The 16,548-nt window shown below is 39.0% G+C and overlaps 1 protein-coding gene across 1 annotated transcript in view; it reads left to right on the forward strand.

The window, feature by feature from the left end:
- UGGT2 (UDP-glucose glycoprotein glucosyltransferase 2) overlaps positions 1–16,548 on the forward strand; it is a 248,351-nt gene that overhangs the window by 84,669 nt on the left and 147,134 nt on the right. The window contains exons 16-17 of the mRNA XM_075590844.1: positions 3,076–3,207; positions 12,739–12,903. Coding sequence (XP_075446959.1) covers positions 3,076–3,207; positions 12,739–12,903 — 297 coding nt within the window. The remainder of the gene's footprint in view (positions 1–3,075; positions 3,208–12,738; positions 12,904–16,548) is intronic.

Raw genomic sequence — 16,548 nt, forward strand, 5'->3', positions numbered from 1 at the left:
AAATACAACATTCCTCTGGACACCTATAAAGTTGCAGAATTGCTTTCTAGCATTACCGAGTATCGAGGAATATATATGTGACAATAGATATTGCTTTATAAAGATTTTATTTATGCATGAAATGCAAGGATGATCAACTATACACCGTCCCTTTATTTTACATTGGTTTGCTAATTTTTTGTTTGTAGATTAGAGTTTGCAAAGAGTAACTGGCCACTAAAAACCTTTTTCAGGCTCAAAGCAATATGCTCCAGTACCAAAAGGGAGCTTTTCAAATAGTCATATTGTACAAATAACAGCAGACAGTATTTCATTCTTTATACATTTAAATTAAAAGTAACAATGGACCAAGTTTTTGGTCTAAAAAAATCTTTGCCAAAAAAGGTTGAAAGAGACAACCCAAAGGATTCCTATTTGCGCTCGCTATGGGCAAATGTTATGACCGAGAAATGCAATCCGAGGGTATTAATAACCCTGTATGGCCACTCGCATTATGTGGGTATAGTTTAAAAGCATTTTATTAATCAGCATATTACACCTATATATAGTAAAATGTGAACAATTAAAGGTTAAAAAATCGGGGAGGTAAGCATTATAGAAAGGGTACCTTATCCCAACACAGTTTCTATGTCTCACTGTGTATATCCTGGTTGGGAATCGTTAAATAGGGTAAAAAATTGGAGTAGATAATATCAACAACAATAGAACTGCTGAAATAGTCATGGAAAATAATCCTGCGGACATATGTAGCCCCTTAGAACAGCAGAAGAGGAAGGTAAGTAATGTATATCAAACAGACATTATTGCAGTATGTATTTGCCTCATATAGGTACTTACAAGTTGTTAGAGGTTATTTAAAAATAATAGGATATTTAGATAATTCAACCACACAACTTTTGCAATTCAGCTTGCTACAATGTTACCGGAATTAGTAGACAATGTTACGCATCCTCCTGCTGTATAGTTGTCGCTATTCTGCTTTGTTTGTTAAATGATTCCACCACGCTGGTGTTGCAAGTCAGTGTGCTATAGTGTAGCCACCAGTAGTGGGCAGTGTTAATGCATCCTCCTGCCAACAAACTTAATAGTGGCATGTGTGTGTCAAATTCAAGGATATGTACTGAGAAACAAGGAAAGAATCCCACAAGATGCACTCACTGGGGGTAGAGCTCAAAATAAATAAATTTTATTAATGAATTAAATTAATAAAAAATAAATAAATATATACATTTTGAGCTCTACCCCAAGTGAGTGCATCTTGTGGGATTCTTTCCTTGTTTCTCAGTACATATCTTTATCCCTGATAGCACCCTTTCCAGTCTCTACCCTCATATCCCAGTGGCTGAGCGGGGTTACTCCACATCTTTTCCCCCCCTCCCCTATTAAAATTCAAGGATATGCCACAGACGCTATTAGATATTAAAGCCCAGTGTATGTTGTGAGTAATTTAGCCTGATCAAAATAAAAGAAGCTAAAATGATTGTACCTCTTCTGAGGTAGGACTAACATTGCTGGAATGGACACCTCCTTTTATACTTAGCACATGCACTTTTGTCCCCATTAGGTAACATGTTTCCATGGCGACACAGAAGAAAGAATTAGGTATTAAAGCCCAGTGTATGTTGTGAGTAATTCAGCCACGCAATTATAGTAACACAGTTTGCTGCAGTCTTACCAACAATGTTGGACAAAGTCAAAGTATACTCAGATTCTAAAGCGGTCACTGATCTGTATCATTCGTCAGTATAACAATCTTGAGGTGTATCATACGGTTGTTACTGAACACAGTACTAGTAAGTGTTCTACATACAACTGAAAACCGCCATATAACCTGACTTGTATACACCCGCTGCGTTCACACTCAAGATGCAGGAACAATACTATATTTTCTCCTCTGAGTAGGAAGAAGAGGAAGGTGAAGTGCGAGAGATGTTGGTTCTTTCAGACCAGAAACCATAGACCCCTTAAAGCCATGTGTTTTTGCGGTCCCGTAGGAAGATCAAGTGGTTTTTTTTCCAGTTTACCAATCCGTAAAATATATGGTACTGCAGGAATAGGCTATATGGAATAAGGGTTAAGCAGATTTATCTATTTACGGAAAGCGTGCACCTAAATGGAAAACACCTCCAAAGATTCATGTAGCAGTTTCTAGAATCGCACGTCAAACCACTATCCCTCTGAAAGATGGATTATTATTATATTATATAAGAGAATTTAGGGAATTTTATTTGAAAAATTCTCCACAATTAAGTGACACTAAAGCCGGCAATAGCTTCAGCCTGTATTCCAGATTGGTCAGGATTTGGTGTAATAATCTAGAAGAGGATTTCGCAGCCAGCACCTTGTGGTAGAGATTTCTGAAAACAATTTAAGACCCTCAGGATTCCCTTGATTTCCTGTGTGACACCCCCATTGAATCATTTTTTTTTTAAAAATACAGCTTAACCCCGTTATAATGCGATCTGTTACAACGCGAATCCGCTTATAACGCTATGCAAGCGTGGCTCCCAATTTTCGTATTTATCAATACTTTACAACACGATTATTGATATCTTAAATACTTTATTGTACAATGCATACAATTGTACATTATTTCTAACGCGATCCACTTATAGCGCGATGTGATTCTTTGGACCCCAAGCACAGCATTTTATAAGGGGGTTGAGCTGTACATCCCTAGCATACGGCTGCTGCAAAGGTTATTTCCATCGTTGTCCCAGGTTAAGAAATCTCGCAATGATTACTGCTATTATATGTTTATACTTAGACATGCTGATTACAATAGTGTAGGATGGGTAAGATGAAGCATAGAGGAGGGGCCATAACCTCCGAACTATTTATTATTCGAAATTCACAATCTTTGTGAGCTTTTAAATCATTGGTCTTGTACTATACTGTATTTTCAACTCTTTCTCTAATAACGCCAAGTTACTGACTGTTGTACATAATAATTGGATGTAGAGGACTCGCACAATATCATTGTGTGAATATATTTAGATAATATCTTTTTATTTTTTTCCATGTTTTGTTGTTAAACTTTCATGGTGTTATATTTGTCTGTCATCATGTTTGCAGATGTACAATAAAGTAGATGATGGTGAAAGGCTTACTGTAGACATTGTGAGGACTGTCCTGAGATACGACTTTCCTCACGCTGATATTGAGCATGTTCTGGGTTTCCACTCCGAGTACAACCGCAAGCTAAAGGTATGCATGTCTTGTTCCTGCATTCAGAAAGCATTTTAAATGCAATATGATGGACTTGATACTGTAGTTCTTCTAACATATCCCTTGCTTTTAGTTACCCAAGGATCCATAGAATTTAATATATAAGATGCATGCATTTTGGCACTAACATTTTACGTTTGTGATTTGGCATGAAACTATGACGTGGTTAAAGTAGAATCCCAGATGTAAAGAAACTTGTAAATATTAATGTAATTTTTCATTACTCGTTCTTGTGAATAAAATAATATTGCAGAGGCCATTTAGTTTCGTCCACATTATGCATTGTGCTTTCTGCATCCCATTCTATGAACCCTTTTCGGCCATAATATTCATGGAGGTGCAAGCAATTGTATCAGGAAAATACAGACAAATATTACAGACTTTTCATCAAATTCTACTTGGGCTGGCTTTAATATCCTGTGAGAATGCATATAACGCATTACTCTGAATTCGGAAGGTTCACCGCATTGAATAAAGTTAAAGTTGGAAAGCATATGCCTATGAGAACAGTGCCACAGTTTTTGACCGTCCCTTGTTCTCTTGTATGCAAATGCTAAATATCAGTCCTTTTTCAAATGTGATCTATGATTTGCAGTAAACAAGCTACATGTAGGGATACATTTGTCTCCTGTCCCTCCGTGGTATCGCATGACACTGGGGAGATTATGCTGTCCCAAATTGAAAATAGGACACAGATCATCTACTTGTTAGAGACAGATATTTCTCATTCACCTGTCCCTGGTCAGTTTTTCTGTGTCCTACCAGCTGGGAGAAGAACATACCATGTTATGTTTTTAGCCATTGTTATACCGCTTTCTGGTGGAGGGCTTATCCACAGGTCGCTGTTGTGCCGTTCTTCTTGCACCCAGGTGGCATTGTCTGCTCAAAGGCCAAGGCCTTCTGCTGAAAGGGGGACAGGAATGTTGCCAGCCTGGTGCTGGGAGCAGGTTTTGCCCTTCTCCCACCCCTTCCTATGTGCACTCTTATTTAGCTGCATAAACCATTTACTTGTATCAGTGCTTTGTTGGATGTGGGGGTATTCTCTGTGATTCTTGCTAGACTCATGTGGATTGGTACGTTCTCAGGATGTCGACACGTACTGTATGTTTTAAAGTGAAGTCAATCAGATAATCCTTTGTGTAAGAGAGAGATCGAGAGAGAGATCGTGTTAGCCGAGCTTAATAGTCAAAAACGAATAGACGATACCGTTCTGTGGCTAACTAAATGCTTTTATTTGTGCGAGCTTTCAAGATACACTGAACTCTTCTTCCGGTGGTGTTACAATGGATAAAGCAAGAGAGGTTTTTACTTAAAAACAGTGCATCTTGGAATATATCTGTGACTGAAGCCTATCCCTTCCCCCCTGTGCAGTATGTGATTTATGACTTACAGTAAGGTGTTAAATGGGCCCTGAATGTTAGTGATGTGTGTGTTTGTGTGTTTGTGTGTGTGTGTATAAATTTATAAAGCGCCCACAATGTATACAGCACTTTTCAAAAGGTGTGTGTCGAGTGGGAGTGTATACCAATGGTCTGGGTAGGTGTAGAAATGTAAGAGCGTGTTGTATTACTATTTGTGTGTAGATACTATGTGGTCCCTATTTTTATATAGGGATAGAATTACATTGTACATTTGTATGTGCAAAAGACAGCTTGTGTGCATTCATATAGAGCAGTATGTATAGACATGGCCTTTAGCACTCATTGAAAGAGAGTTCTCTTGTGTCAGGGTAGTGACACCAACACCGCATTTTCATGTGTCACTACCCTGACACGAGAACTTTCTTCCCATGAATGCTAAACGCCATGTCTAAACATACTGCGCTATATGAATGCACACAGAGCACTCTCTTACACATACAAATGTACAATGTAATTCTATCCCTATATACCACTAGGGACCCTATAGTATCTACAAACACTAATCGTAATGCAACACGCTCTTACATTTCTACACCATTGGTATACACTCCCGCTCCACACACACCTTTTGTAAAGCACTGTGGGCGCTTTATAAATTTATTTACACACACATACTCTTACATCACTAACATTCAGGGGCCATTTAACACCTTAAGTCATAAATCGCATACTGCACAGGGGGAAGGGATAGGCTTCAGTCACAGATACATTCCAGGATGCACTGTTTTTAAGAAAAAAACCTTGCTTGCTTTATTCAATGTAACACCACCGGAAGAAGAGATTAGTGTATCTCGAAAGTTTGCACAAATAAAAGCATTTAGTTAGCCACAGAACAGTATCATCTATTCGTTTTTGAATTTATATGTATATGTGTAGATATAGATCTATCTACTGTATCTTTCTACTGTATCTATCTCAGAAGAATGACCTAGGCACAAAATATTAGGGAAGAGAAGACAAAAGGAGAACAATCATAGGGTAGTATATTCAGACAATTGCACCTAGTTGAAGGTAAGATATACACTCACAATTATGTTGACAAATAAATGCCTTTATCCACCATTTTGACCAGGAACTCAGCTTGTAGTCTTCTTTAAATCAGCAAAGATCCCCCACACTCTCCAACAGTTTCAGCAACAGGATCCCATGATTGGAGTTATTACCTTGGACACACAGCCTCCGTCTCAAGGACAGGTCACATGTAAAGGGTAAGGCAGGGAAAACAATATACAGTAGTGTAAAATCGTTTTAATAAAGGTAAATTTGAGATACCTCACAGGTAGTACACTCACCCACTTTGAGTAAAAAATGCGCAGTTGTGAGATTTAAAGCTGAGTTTCTCACACTCAATGCTGTTCTGATACCGGCGTCGGTATTCACCCGCGATCACTTCCGCGTTACATTATCGCGTCACAGTCTCGCGAGATCTCGGCTCTGCTGTGGACTCCAGCTCCGTGATGGAATTCAGTTGTCAGTCTCTCACTGCAATAACACACTCTATGCATTTCTCCGTTGTGGCTTCGTCAGGGGCTGATATAAATATATATATATATATATATATATATTTGCAATTTGTAGGAAAATTCCCTATGTATAATATAAATAAACTATAAGTATACATATTATTCCATAAACTGATATAGAATCTAAAGTGGACATACTATATACCAACCCAGGGCTACTATTGGAATTCATTTCTACATGCCCATGATGAGTACCTACCTACTGGTGATTTTCCATCTACGGGTTTCATTAGAAGAAAACATTTTCTGAATGTAAGATACTTACCTTTAAGTTTGTTGCGAGCTCCCACACCGAGAACAAGATTTCAAAGAAGGACATTGGATAGTCCATTGGGACAGTTATTTGCAGTAACCCTGTGCTTATGGAAAACAAATACAAAAACCCTGCGCTACTTTCCAAATTGGCTTGCAATATGTTAGTGACATTTTTGATCGTAACTCTTTTAACAAAGGAGTCATTTGGTTTTATATTCTAATAAGAAATTATTTAAGCCTGGTAACCACATCAAGGTAAACTCCATTTAATCTGGTACTTACACTAAATACATAATGTTTCTTATTTTCTTGTGGACTAAATCTCTTAATGACATGCTCATGTTAGCGGACACCGATCATATGCATAAGAGAATGAAAGGTTATTAAAATGAATCTCTGCCACTATAGGGTCAACTTCTACTACAGACCAGTAATTGTTTCCACCTGTTTGGCTAGAACAATGAAGATCTGGTTCTCCAAAATGCAAGATGAAATTGAATACAGATTTTATCAGAAGATGCTCAAGGAATGTTCTGTTATTTCTGATTCGCTTGATTTGTCCTTTTCAACACATCTTTTAATACAACAAGAGAACTGGCACAATCATTGTCTTTTTTGCGTTTATGACTTACACTGTGGTCTACAGAAGAATCGTATAAAAAAAATATTTTCTATTCCCTTTTTAAGGAAAGCACTATTTGATTCTGAATTAGAAGCTTTGATTTCCAGAATCACTGGGGGGATAGGTTCCTACTTGCCACATTATCGTCTCAGATTTTCCGCTTTTTGAAGAAGTCTGAGAGAGCCCTTTCATGAAGGCAGGGTGCACAGGGGACATTGATTTCCAATAAAGTTTTAACACCAGATACCGTATTGTGATAGACAGACAAAGGTCCAGTAAACGACATATACATCATTCATAGGTTCACCATTCTGAAATCTGGCAGATGCCATACTTGAAACCCTTATAAGCTGGAGGCAGCCTACAAGATTCATGGAGAAGTGGACACCATAGATTACTTATTGCTGGGTGCTCCAAGAGCTCAAGGATGGATATCAAAAATAATTCTGCAAAATGTTTTTTCTACTCTCAGGCATACCTAAAAATCCACTGAAACTGTATGCACTAGAGCTGCATCACAGTTACTTCAGTACAGGAAGTACGGTACCTGTAAATCAAAGAAGTCAGGGGTACAAGTGGCATCCATAAAATTAGTCATCAGTGTCATAAAGCCTGCGGATTTTCTTCATATTCCCATTGTTTAGTCACATCAGAGATTCCTCAGATTCATAATTCTGGGTAATCATTTTCCATTTCAGGTCCACTTGGATTATTTACAGTTTACCAAGTGTTAAAAAGATTTTCCTGCTTCCCTTCTTGGATATCTGGAGTATGAAATCCTTGGAGGTAACACAGAACTCCAAAAACAAAAAGATACTGCTATAAGTTAAATAGATTGTGTTTAATGTTAATAAAAAAGGCAAAACGAAAGGGATCTTTAATGTCTGCAGAGTTAGGTGCAAGGTAATGGTAGCCAGAGAAAGGAAAAAAGAGCCGGGGACAAGAGGTGAAAGGGAATACAAGGCAAAACAAAAGGTACCTGTAAAGTCTGGAGAACAAAATACCAGGTAATGGTTGCCAGGGAAAGATGAAGAGCAGGGGCAAAGAATAGCCAGGTAAGGAAAGGGATAGATCAAAATGACTGCTGCTCCAGAAAAAATATGGACACACCTGAAAAATGAGTCTAAAGTAAAAACAATTTATTAAACTACGTAAATATGATCAAAACAGAAAAAAAACTATCCTCCCATGTGTTTCACGCCTCCTATGGTGCGTTCTCAAAGAGTTTCTGTTTTGATCATGTTTTTTATGTAGTTTAATAAAAAAAATTAGTTTCATTTTGCTGGTGTGTCCATATTTTTTCTGGTGCAACAGTCATTTCAATCTATTCCCTTCCTTACCTGCCTTTTTAATTGAAGACGCCATCGGGGGACACGAAGGATTTCAATGCACCTGATTTCTACTAATGCAACATCAGCTGGAGGAAACAGGATGGTGTCACATTGTGAGTAGTGGTTACTCCACACCGGGCAGCAGAAGACACAGGGTATGATTTATTGAGCTCTAACCTAGTGAGGTTATAACTAGCCTACACAGGTTTACATACTCATTTACATTTTTTATTTAATCTCTTCAGCGTGTCTCCTATCATCACTCACAGACTTACCTAATTAAGGTTATAGTATTCACCTCCATAACCTGTCATATGCTCTGTTTTTTTTTTCTCTAGTAGCAAAGAATAGCCAGACTGCTGCTCAGGAACAAAAAAGTTGAGAAAAAGCTAGCAGGCTGGGGGGAGTTTATATACCCTAAGCTAAGTTGGCCGCTGTCCTCATGGGAGATTCTTGTTCCTGCTTGAACTTGACTCCTCTGTACACCCCTACAGTTCTACCAATTTATCCAGAAGAAGATTACTAGTGCCTATGCATTGGGTGGCAAGATCAACATATGCAAGTTAATCAGGATGGGAAGCCAGCTTGTTGAGTGAAATTGTACAGTCTACGCTGCCAATAAATATATTGGATATCAAGGCCATATTCAGGGTGCAGGTTCTGAATATGTTCCTGGTCACCCTTTAAGAGAAAATCTTGTAACGGTTCACTCAAACAATGTCACAAGTGTGGCCAACAGTATATAAAGAACCAAGGCAGCATGAAGAGCTCTTAAGCTGCAAGGAAGGTATCCAGTATACTCGTATAGGTGGAGAAGAATGCTCCAGTTATAATGGTGGTCCACATTACAGGGATGTAGAATATCCGAGTAGATTAAATCTGAATCGTCTATAACCAGGACAATTGCTTCTAAATCAAGTGTTTGAACAAGTCATAAGAATGTGGGAATGTCATTAGTAAATCTGATGGTACCCAGACAGAACCAAATGTCTGGTATTTTACTCAAGACTTAGAGATTGAGTCAGTGGGGGTTAATGCCTTTGCAGTAGAGTTAAACTTTTCTCTAGTATACATCTTAACCCCCCATTTCCTCTAATTCAGAGAAAAACAGTATTAAATAAACACCATATTGATAGCTCCAGCCTGGCAAAGAAGCTTGTGTTACATCGATCTGATCAAAATGTCATGCCATATTTGCTTCCAGAATTTTCAACACAATGTCCTATCCGATAGCCAAACCTGAAGCATTTTTATTGACGGCGTGGAAACGAAGGAAGGTTGTAAAATAAAAACATGGCTATCCTCCCAAGTTTTATACACTCTAAGAGCCAGAAAAGCAGTGACTTCAAATGTTTTTAGTATGGAAGATCTTCCTTATGTGGTGTCATATGGATAACAATAATCTAGAATCTGCTTCTATTCCATATATTCTAGATTTTGATCAATCAGAATTCAATAAGTGTCCGAGTCGGGCTTCCTTTGCATTTGAAGTGGCCGCATTGGGAGTCTTAATTCCAGTTCCAATTTCTACTTGCATGCAAACATTTATTAAGGCTACATGTAAAATAATGCCTACAATTACTGTAGGGACTCGATTTCATCATAGAACCTAAATTTGGTGTAAGAAGCCATGAAGAATCTACTTTTTGAGTCTGATATTGGTTGCTTATTATATGGTCGTCAATAAAGACGCTATTCCTAACTGCCATCACTTCAGCGAGGAGCATTAGGGAACTAGGTTCTCCATTCTGTGATCCTTCATATGATATAGTTCAATAAGATTGTTTCTTGGACCATTTCTGCTTTTTCCAAAACGTGACGTCTCCTTTAAATCTCAACCAGTAAATAGTAGGTCTGTTCTGTCCAAATCCCCAAAACAGTATGGAATATGGTTTACACACCTTAGTTGTTGTAATAGCCATGAAAATTAAAATTTCCATATCAAAAGAAATCAGAAGATCAAGGAATGACTTCATAATTTTTGCTAGGCCACTTAAAGGACAAACAGCTTCCAAGAAGCTTACAAGACAGCAGGGACTGAACCCCTGAAACCGTTAAAGCACATTCGACTAAAGCGCTTTTGTATGTTCTCCAGCAAAGCAGGGTGCAACAGCAAAACAGATTTGTAAAGTGGCTACATAGTTTCTCCACACTTCCACAAAACATAAACTTGACTAGTCCGCTTCAGCCATTGCTGCTTTTGGGAAAGTTATGCAGTGATTATAATTTGCCCTCCTTATTTCTTTGGGACTGCTACCGAATATTCCCTAGTTTTGCATTGACGGGAATGGAAGAGAAATGTTTTACTCACTCGCCAATAATTTCATTTCTCCTGGTCCGGGGGTCTGCAACATTTCAAGGAAGAGCAGTCATTTAAAAAAAGAATAATTGTTTGGCCAAAATATTATGAAAGCCACAACACATGCAGGAATATTATTACACTCCATAACCCCCTACTCCAGTACACTCCATAACCCCCTACTCCAGTGCACTCCATAACCCCCTACCCCAGTGCACTCCATAACCCCCTACCCCAGTGCACTCCATAACCCCCTACCACAGTGCACTCCATAACCCTCCTTCCCCATACACACACGATTACCTTTCCCCCACACACACACAATATCCCTCCCAATACACACACTAATCCCCCACCCCCCCCTTCCCCAATATATACACACGCAATAACATCCTTCCCCAATACACACACAAGCACTTGAGGGACAGGAGAGTGAGCGGCATCTCCTGTTATGTGCGTCCAAGCCAACTTCGGGCGTGGCGGGGCAGACAAGCGGGGGATGGAGTTGGAGGCAGAGAAAACACTGAAGAACCCACCTCCCGAAATGAGCCACTAGGTGGCTTATAGAGCCGCATGCAGTTCAATCTTTGGAAGTGTCCAACAAGCGATATCTGTGTCCTACCTCAATTTGGGTCTAATGTTCCCAGTACAATTTTGCAGGTATGAGTCCTTGCCCTGTGAAGCTTCCAATCTAGTTGCGGTGCCTGAGGCACAGGGAGATAACGTAACTTGTTCAAGGTCACAAGGAGCTGTGACACTGGGACTCGAACTGGATTCACTCACTTCGAAGGAAGTGATTGCTGCTCCCTCAGTCCATTTTAATGTTTGGTACTTCAGCAAAAATGTACACATCTGTAGTCCCATGCATTTATCATTTTGTTATAGGAGTTTTCACTGGACCCATGAAAGTCTCAATCTAAAGAAGATGTGTGATACCCAAAAAAAAATTCTGCATGGATGTGCATATTCTTGAGATCAATAGAAGAGATCCATTTTCCAGATTTCCAATAATTAAAAAGATATATGGCATGCGTTTAAAGAGTCTCTTTTAATAATTCTGCTTTTGCCATTTGGAGAGGCGGTAGGAATTTTAGATGACTAATTTATGATTTTGTACTGCAAGCAAACTGTCAGTAAGGGAAAAATTAGTTCGGCATATTAAGCTACATTTTAGAAGTGTGTGATGAAGTTTCATTATTGTTTCCCAGCTGTTAATGACCTCTTTAGGATACAAGGCAGTTAATCAGAGAACTGGCTGCAAATAAGCATGTTTGTAATGAGCTGACGGTTTGCTATCACTCTTAAATATTCTCTGTGTATATTGCAGTGATGGTGTGAGTGAGCAAGTCCTTTAACTTGCAGCTTTTTCTCCATCACTGTTTATATTGAGCCATATTTGCACTGTTGCTTGTTTAATTATTACAACTATTCTCCAACTGCTAAGGAGACTGATTCATTGCTGGGATATGAGGTTCTAGTAGTCCTATTGTAGCTAATTATCTATTAAACGACAAAATACATTTTCAGTTGAATTTCACAGCCTTGTTCAGGGACCGCAGATAAATATTTGCCCAAATTAGATGCATCTGCATTGTGTACCTGTGCGGTAATTGTAATTTTTTTATAGCTAACTTTGTTGTAACTGTAGCTTTCATCTTGGATGAAATCCTTGCTTTATGCTTTGTGCCACTAGAAATGACACAGTAGGCCTTGGGGTGTCCTATATTATAATTATAATGCACATACAATGGACACGTCTGCTTCATATGACTTGCTTTAATTAGCTGGAATACATTCATTACATGAGAAATATCGATTTGAAAAAATGATATATATTTTCCAAAAATTCTCAACAAATTTGTTCCTGATTCTAGAAAAATGTATTTTTCAACAAGTGCACTTTTGTTTTGCCAATAAATTGGTAACTATATAACATATCTGAACTCTGTAAAGGCTTGCAGTGCCCAGACATTAACTGTCCTGCCTCTTGCTGTTAGCTTTCTTCATGTTACAGTCAGTTGCATTGTGTGTAACTCCATCTCACTGCTGATTTGAACAGGCAGGAGCAACCTTTTATAAGAAGAGTGGCCTGGGTCCATTGCCTCAAGCTCTATTTAATGGCGTGCCCTTTAATAGTGAAGAGATGGATGCTGAAGAGATGGAGACAGTTATTCTCCAGAGGATCATAGATGCCACGGGGTTCTTCCAGAGGGCAGTTTTCATGGTAAGCTTATCATTCAAAAAAACATATGAGGTAAATATATTATTCCAGCATTTAGTTAAAGCGTTGAGTGTCCACGGTTGTTTACATGATGTACAATCTATCTCCTGCAGTTGTATCATGCAAGTCCCTACGCCACATAATGTAGTTCTGAACTAGCTGATTGGAATTATAGTTGGCAAATATTGGGCTGGAGTGAAGGCAATAGCAGTAATACCAATAAAATTGGAGAAAATGGAAAGGAGCCAGGCAAAGAATGTGGTGGGTGCAGAAAATGATAAAAACAACTGTGCATGCACAGAGATAGATGCACCCGCTACACTATTCATTATAGAAAACTGATTTTAAAACACGGGTGTATGGTTTCCTTGGAGAGCTTGTGTTTGGGTTTTACAATACAGCTGAACCCCGTTATAACGTGGTGCTCGGGTTTCACACAATGTGATCTCGTTATAAGCGGGGTTCCACGTCCGCCGGAGGGGGAAGAGCCGGGATAACTCTCCGAACTATCCCAGACCCGGCGGCGCAGCGGCAACCCCATGCAGGACTTACCCATCATCTGCATCAGCTCTCTCCTCTCCCTGCTTCTGCCTTCAGCTTCCGACAGGCAGGGAGAGAGAGGAAAATCACAGGCAGCTCCCTTAAAGAGACAGTGTGTGTGTGTTTGTGTGTGTTTGTGTGTGTGTCTATGTTGAAAACCACCGCTATAGACTAAAAATATAGAAACAATGTACAATTGTATAGTTTCAAACTTTTATTGATGCATTGCACAATAAAGTATTTAAGACCCCAATAATCGTGTTGTACATTATTCATAAATATTGTACGATAAAGAATATTTTGCTCCACATACAAAAACACATACTGTAGATACAGTATTGAACTTACATCTACAGTACCTATATACGTGTAACATTCCAGTTACATTCATGTTTTAACATTAACTATGGGGCTATAATTCTGAAGAAAAGGCAAAAACGTGTAATGCCCTTTGTGTTCATTCAACTACTACGGAAAATATACTGTACATTAACAAACTTGAGTGAATTTTAAAAGTGCTTTATTTTATTTTTTTAAACTATCGAGGGTTGACTGTTTCATTGCATCTCTTTGCTTCTTTTTAACGATTTCAATCAAGCGTTTTAACTGTAAAACAGAAATGAAATCTATGTTTTCTGTTTCAAGAAATTTAAGTCTAGTTTGCAAACATAAGAGCGCCTCTGCGATCTTAGGTGGCGTCTCTGGTTCGTCGCCCTCATCATCTTCGGTTGCATCCAAATCTTGATTTTCGCTACTAACGTTTTGGATTATTTCAGAGTGTGTCATATGCTCGTAGGTAGGACAGCTGTTGTCCCCATCTACCCAAGATTATATCGTGGCCCGACTTTCCCTATCAACAAACGGTTCCAGTACTCTTTCTGCATTGGCCATGTCGTTTTCTGTGAGGCCTTCATTAATGTAGCTTTCAAAGAATAGATTGGAGGTGGCGACTTCCTCCTCTTTAAAGCCCTCAAAGTAATTCTCTTCTTCACTGTCACTGGCTACATGAAAGTTAGCCGATACCAGACTTGCACCAGTTGCGTTTCTCCAACATTTAGAAATTCACTTTTTTGTGATTGCTTCCCATACTTCACCACCAGTGTAAAAAACTTATTTTTGGTTTAGCTTCTTTAAAAATTTAGTAACAGAATCCTCACCTGTGATTATTCGATGTATCAGCGTCTTTCGGAAGTTCATATTGAACGTTGCTATAATACTTTGACCCAGCGGCTGTATTTTTGATGTGGTGTTTTTGGGCAAGTAGCTGACTCGTATTTTGCCACCTCTGCTTATTAGGCTATCGGCAGACGGATGGGCAGGGAAGTTATCTAGCAACAGCAAAGCTTTGGTATCCGATCTTTGTTGCCGTAAGTGTTTACGTACCTCGGGTACGAACTGCTGATGAAACCAGTTTTCGAAAATGCAGGAAGTCATCCATGCATTTTTACTAACGTCGTAGGAGAAAGGCATAGAGGCCATATTCACATGGTGGAAGCACCATGGTGATTTTAAACTTGCCTATACATAGTGGCTTCAGTTTGTGATTCCCTGTTTGGTTAACGCAAAGTATGGTCACTCTCTTTCATTTGTTTAAAGCCTTGTATTCAGTAACATTTTGTAACACTGTCCGGTCTCATCGCAGTTATAAACCTGTTCTGCGGTTTAGCCACCATCTTAAATTATCTTCTGAAGCTGGGCAGGGTACGAGAATGCAGCTTAATCGTCATCTGAACATATTTCTCCTGATATAGCGTTTTCGGTTATTCCATGACGCCTTTTAAAAGCGATTTTTAGCCATTCACTACTTGCCATGAATGAGGTTGACGCATTTCCGTGAAGTTGGTTGTGAAATTTTTTGGCTTGCGTTTACAGATGGGGCCAGACAGAGGCGTGCCTTTGGATCTTTCTTGGACAGACCACTGAAACACTGCTTTATCCAACTGGCTGTCTTCAGGCTGACACAAACGATTCCATTTCAGTCCATTGTCTGTTTCTATGGACTTAGCTGCATCATGAAGTTTCTCCTCCTTTAAAGTAAACTTCTTACGTTTGTTTGAAGTTTCCGCCATTTCTATCTGCCATGGGTCTTCCCTATGCCTTTTCCTGGGGTAAAAAACCTGAGGCTTTTAACAATGTAACTGGAGGGGTTAAATAACTGAGGATTTGCCTAGCTCTCTGACAGCACAGTGGGTGGTAGGATCAGACTGACAGAGATACCTCTGAACAGAGAGGGTCAGAGCTTTTTTTATGTCTCACTTTGTCAATGTTGTATTATATTTTATTACTTATTTGTGTTGCTTATTTTACATATTCACTGCGTCGCCATGGAAACCGGGGTCAAATGACGCCGCCGGGTCACGTGACGTCACATGACCCCGTGGCGTCATTTGACACTGGAGCTGAGGAGCAAGGGGGCGCAGGCAGGAAGCTCCCTGAATCATGAAAAGCAGGTCAAATTGAAAAACGCATGGTAGGAGATCTTCTGCTTCTTGACTTATGGCAAGCCACGCTCAATCCGCGTTATAAGTGGATCTGCGTTGTATCGGATCGCGCTATAATGGGGTTGATCTGTATACTGTATTCAAACACGTTGTTCATTGACATCCTTAACAGAAGCCAGCAAGACTGATATCTGCCAAGTCCAGTCTTGTATGTGCGGTTCTAGATACGTGTGTGTGTGTGTGTGTGTGTGTGTGTGTGTGTGTGTGTGTGTGTGTGTGTGTGTGTGTGTGTGTGTGTGTGTGTGTGTGTGTGTGTGTGTGTGTGTGTGTGTGTGTGTGTGTGTGTGTGTAAATATAGTATTTAGGGGTTATTTAGGGGTTATTTAATATAAATGAAGATTAGAACACACACACATATATATATATATATATATATATATATATATATATATATATATATATATATATATATATATACACACACACACACACACACACTAATTAAAAGTGATTTATTGTTGAAACCCATTTAGTATTGGTATATGTAACAGGAGAGTAGTAGAATTTGTAATACCAATTACTCATTGACTATATACAATTTTTAGTATTTAGGGGTTATTTAATATCAATAAAGATTAGAAAAGGTGTTATTTATTTATATTAGCTT

Source organism: Ascaphus truei, chromosome 3 (genome assembly GCF_040206685.1).
Source record: "Ascaphus truei isolate aAscTru1 chromosome 3, aAscTru1.hap1, whole genome shotgun sequence".
In the NCBI taxonomy this organism is placed as follows: Eukaryota; Metazoa; Chordata; class Amphibia; order Anura; family Ascaphidae; genus Ascaphus; species Ascaphus truei.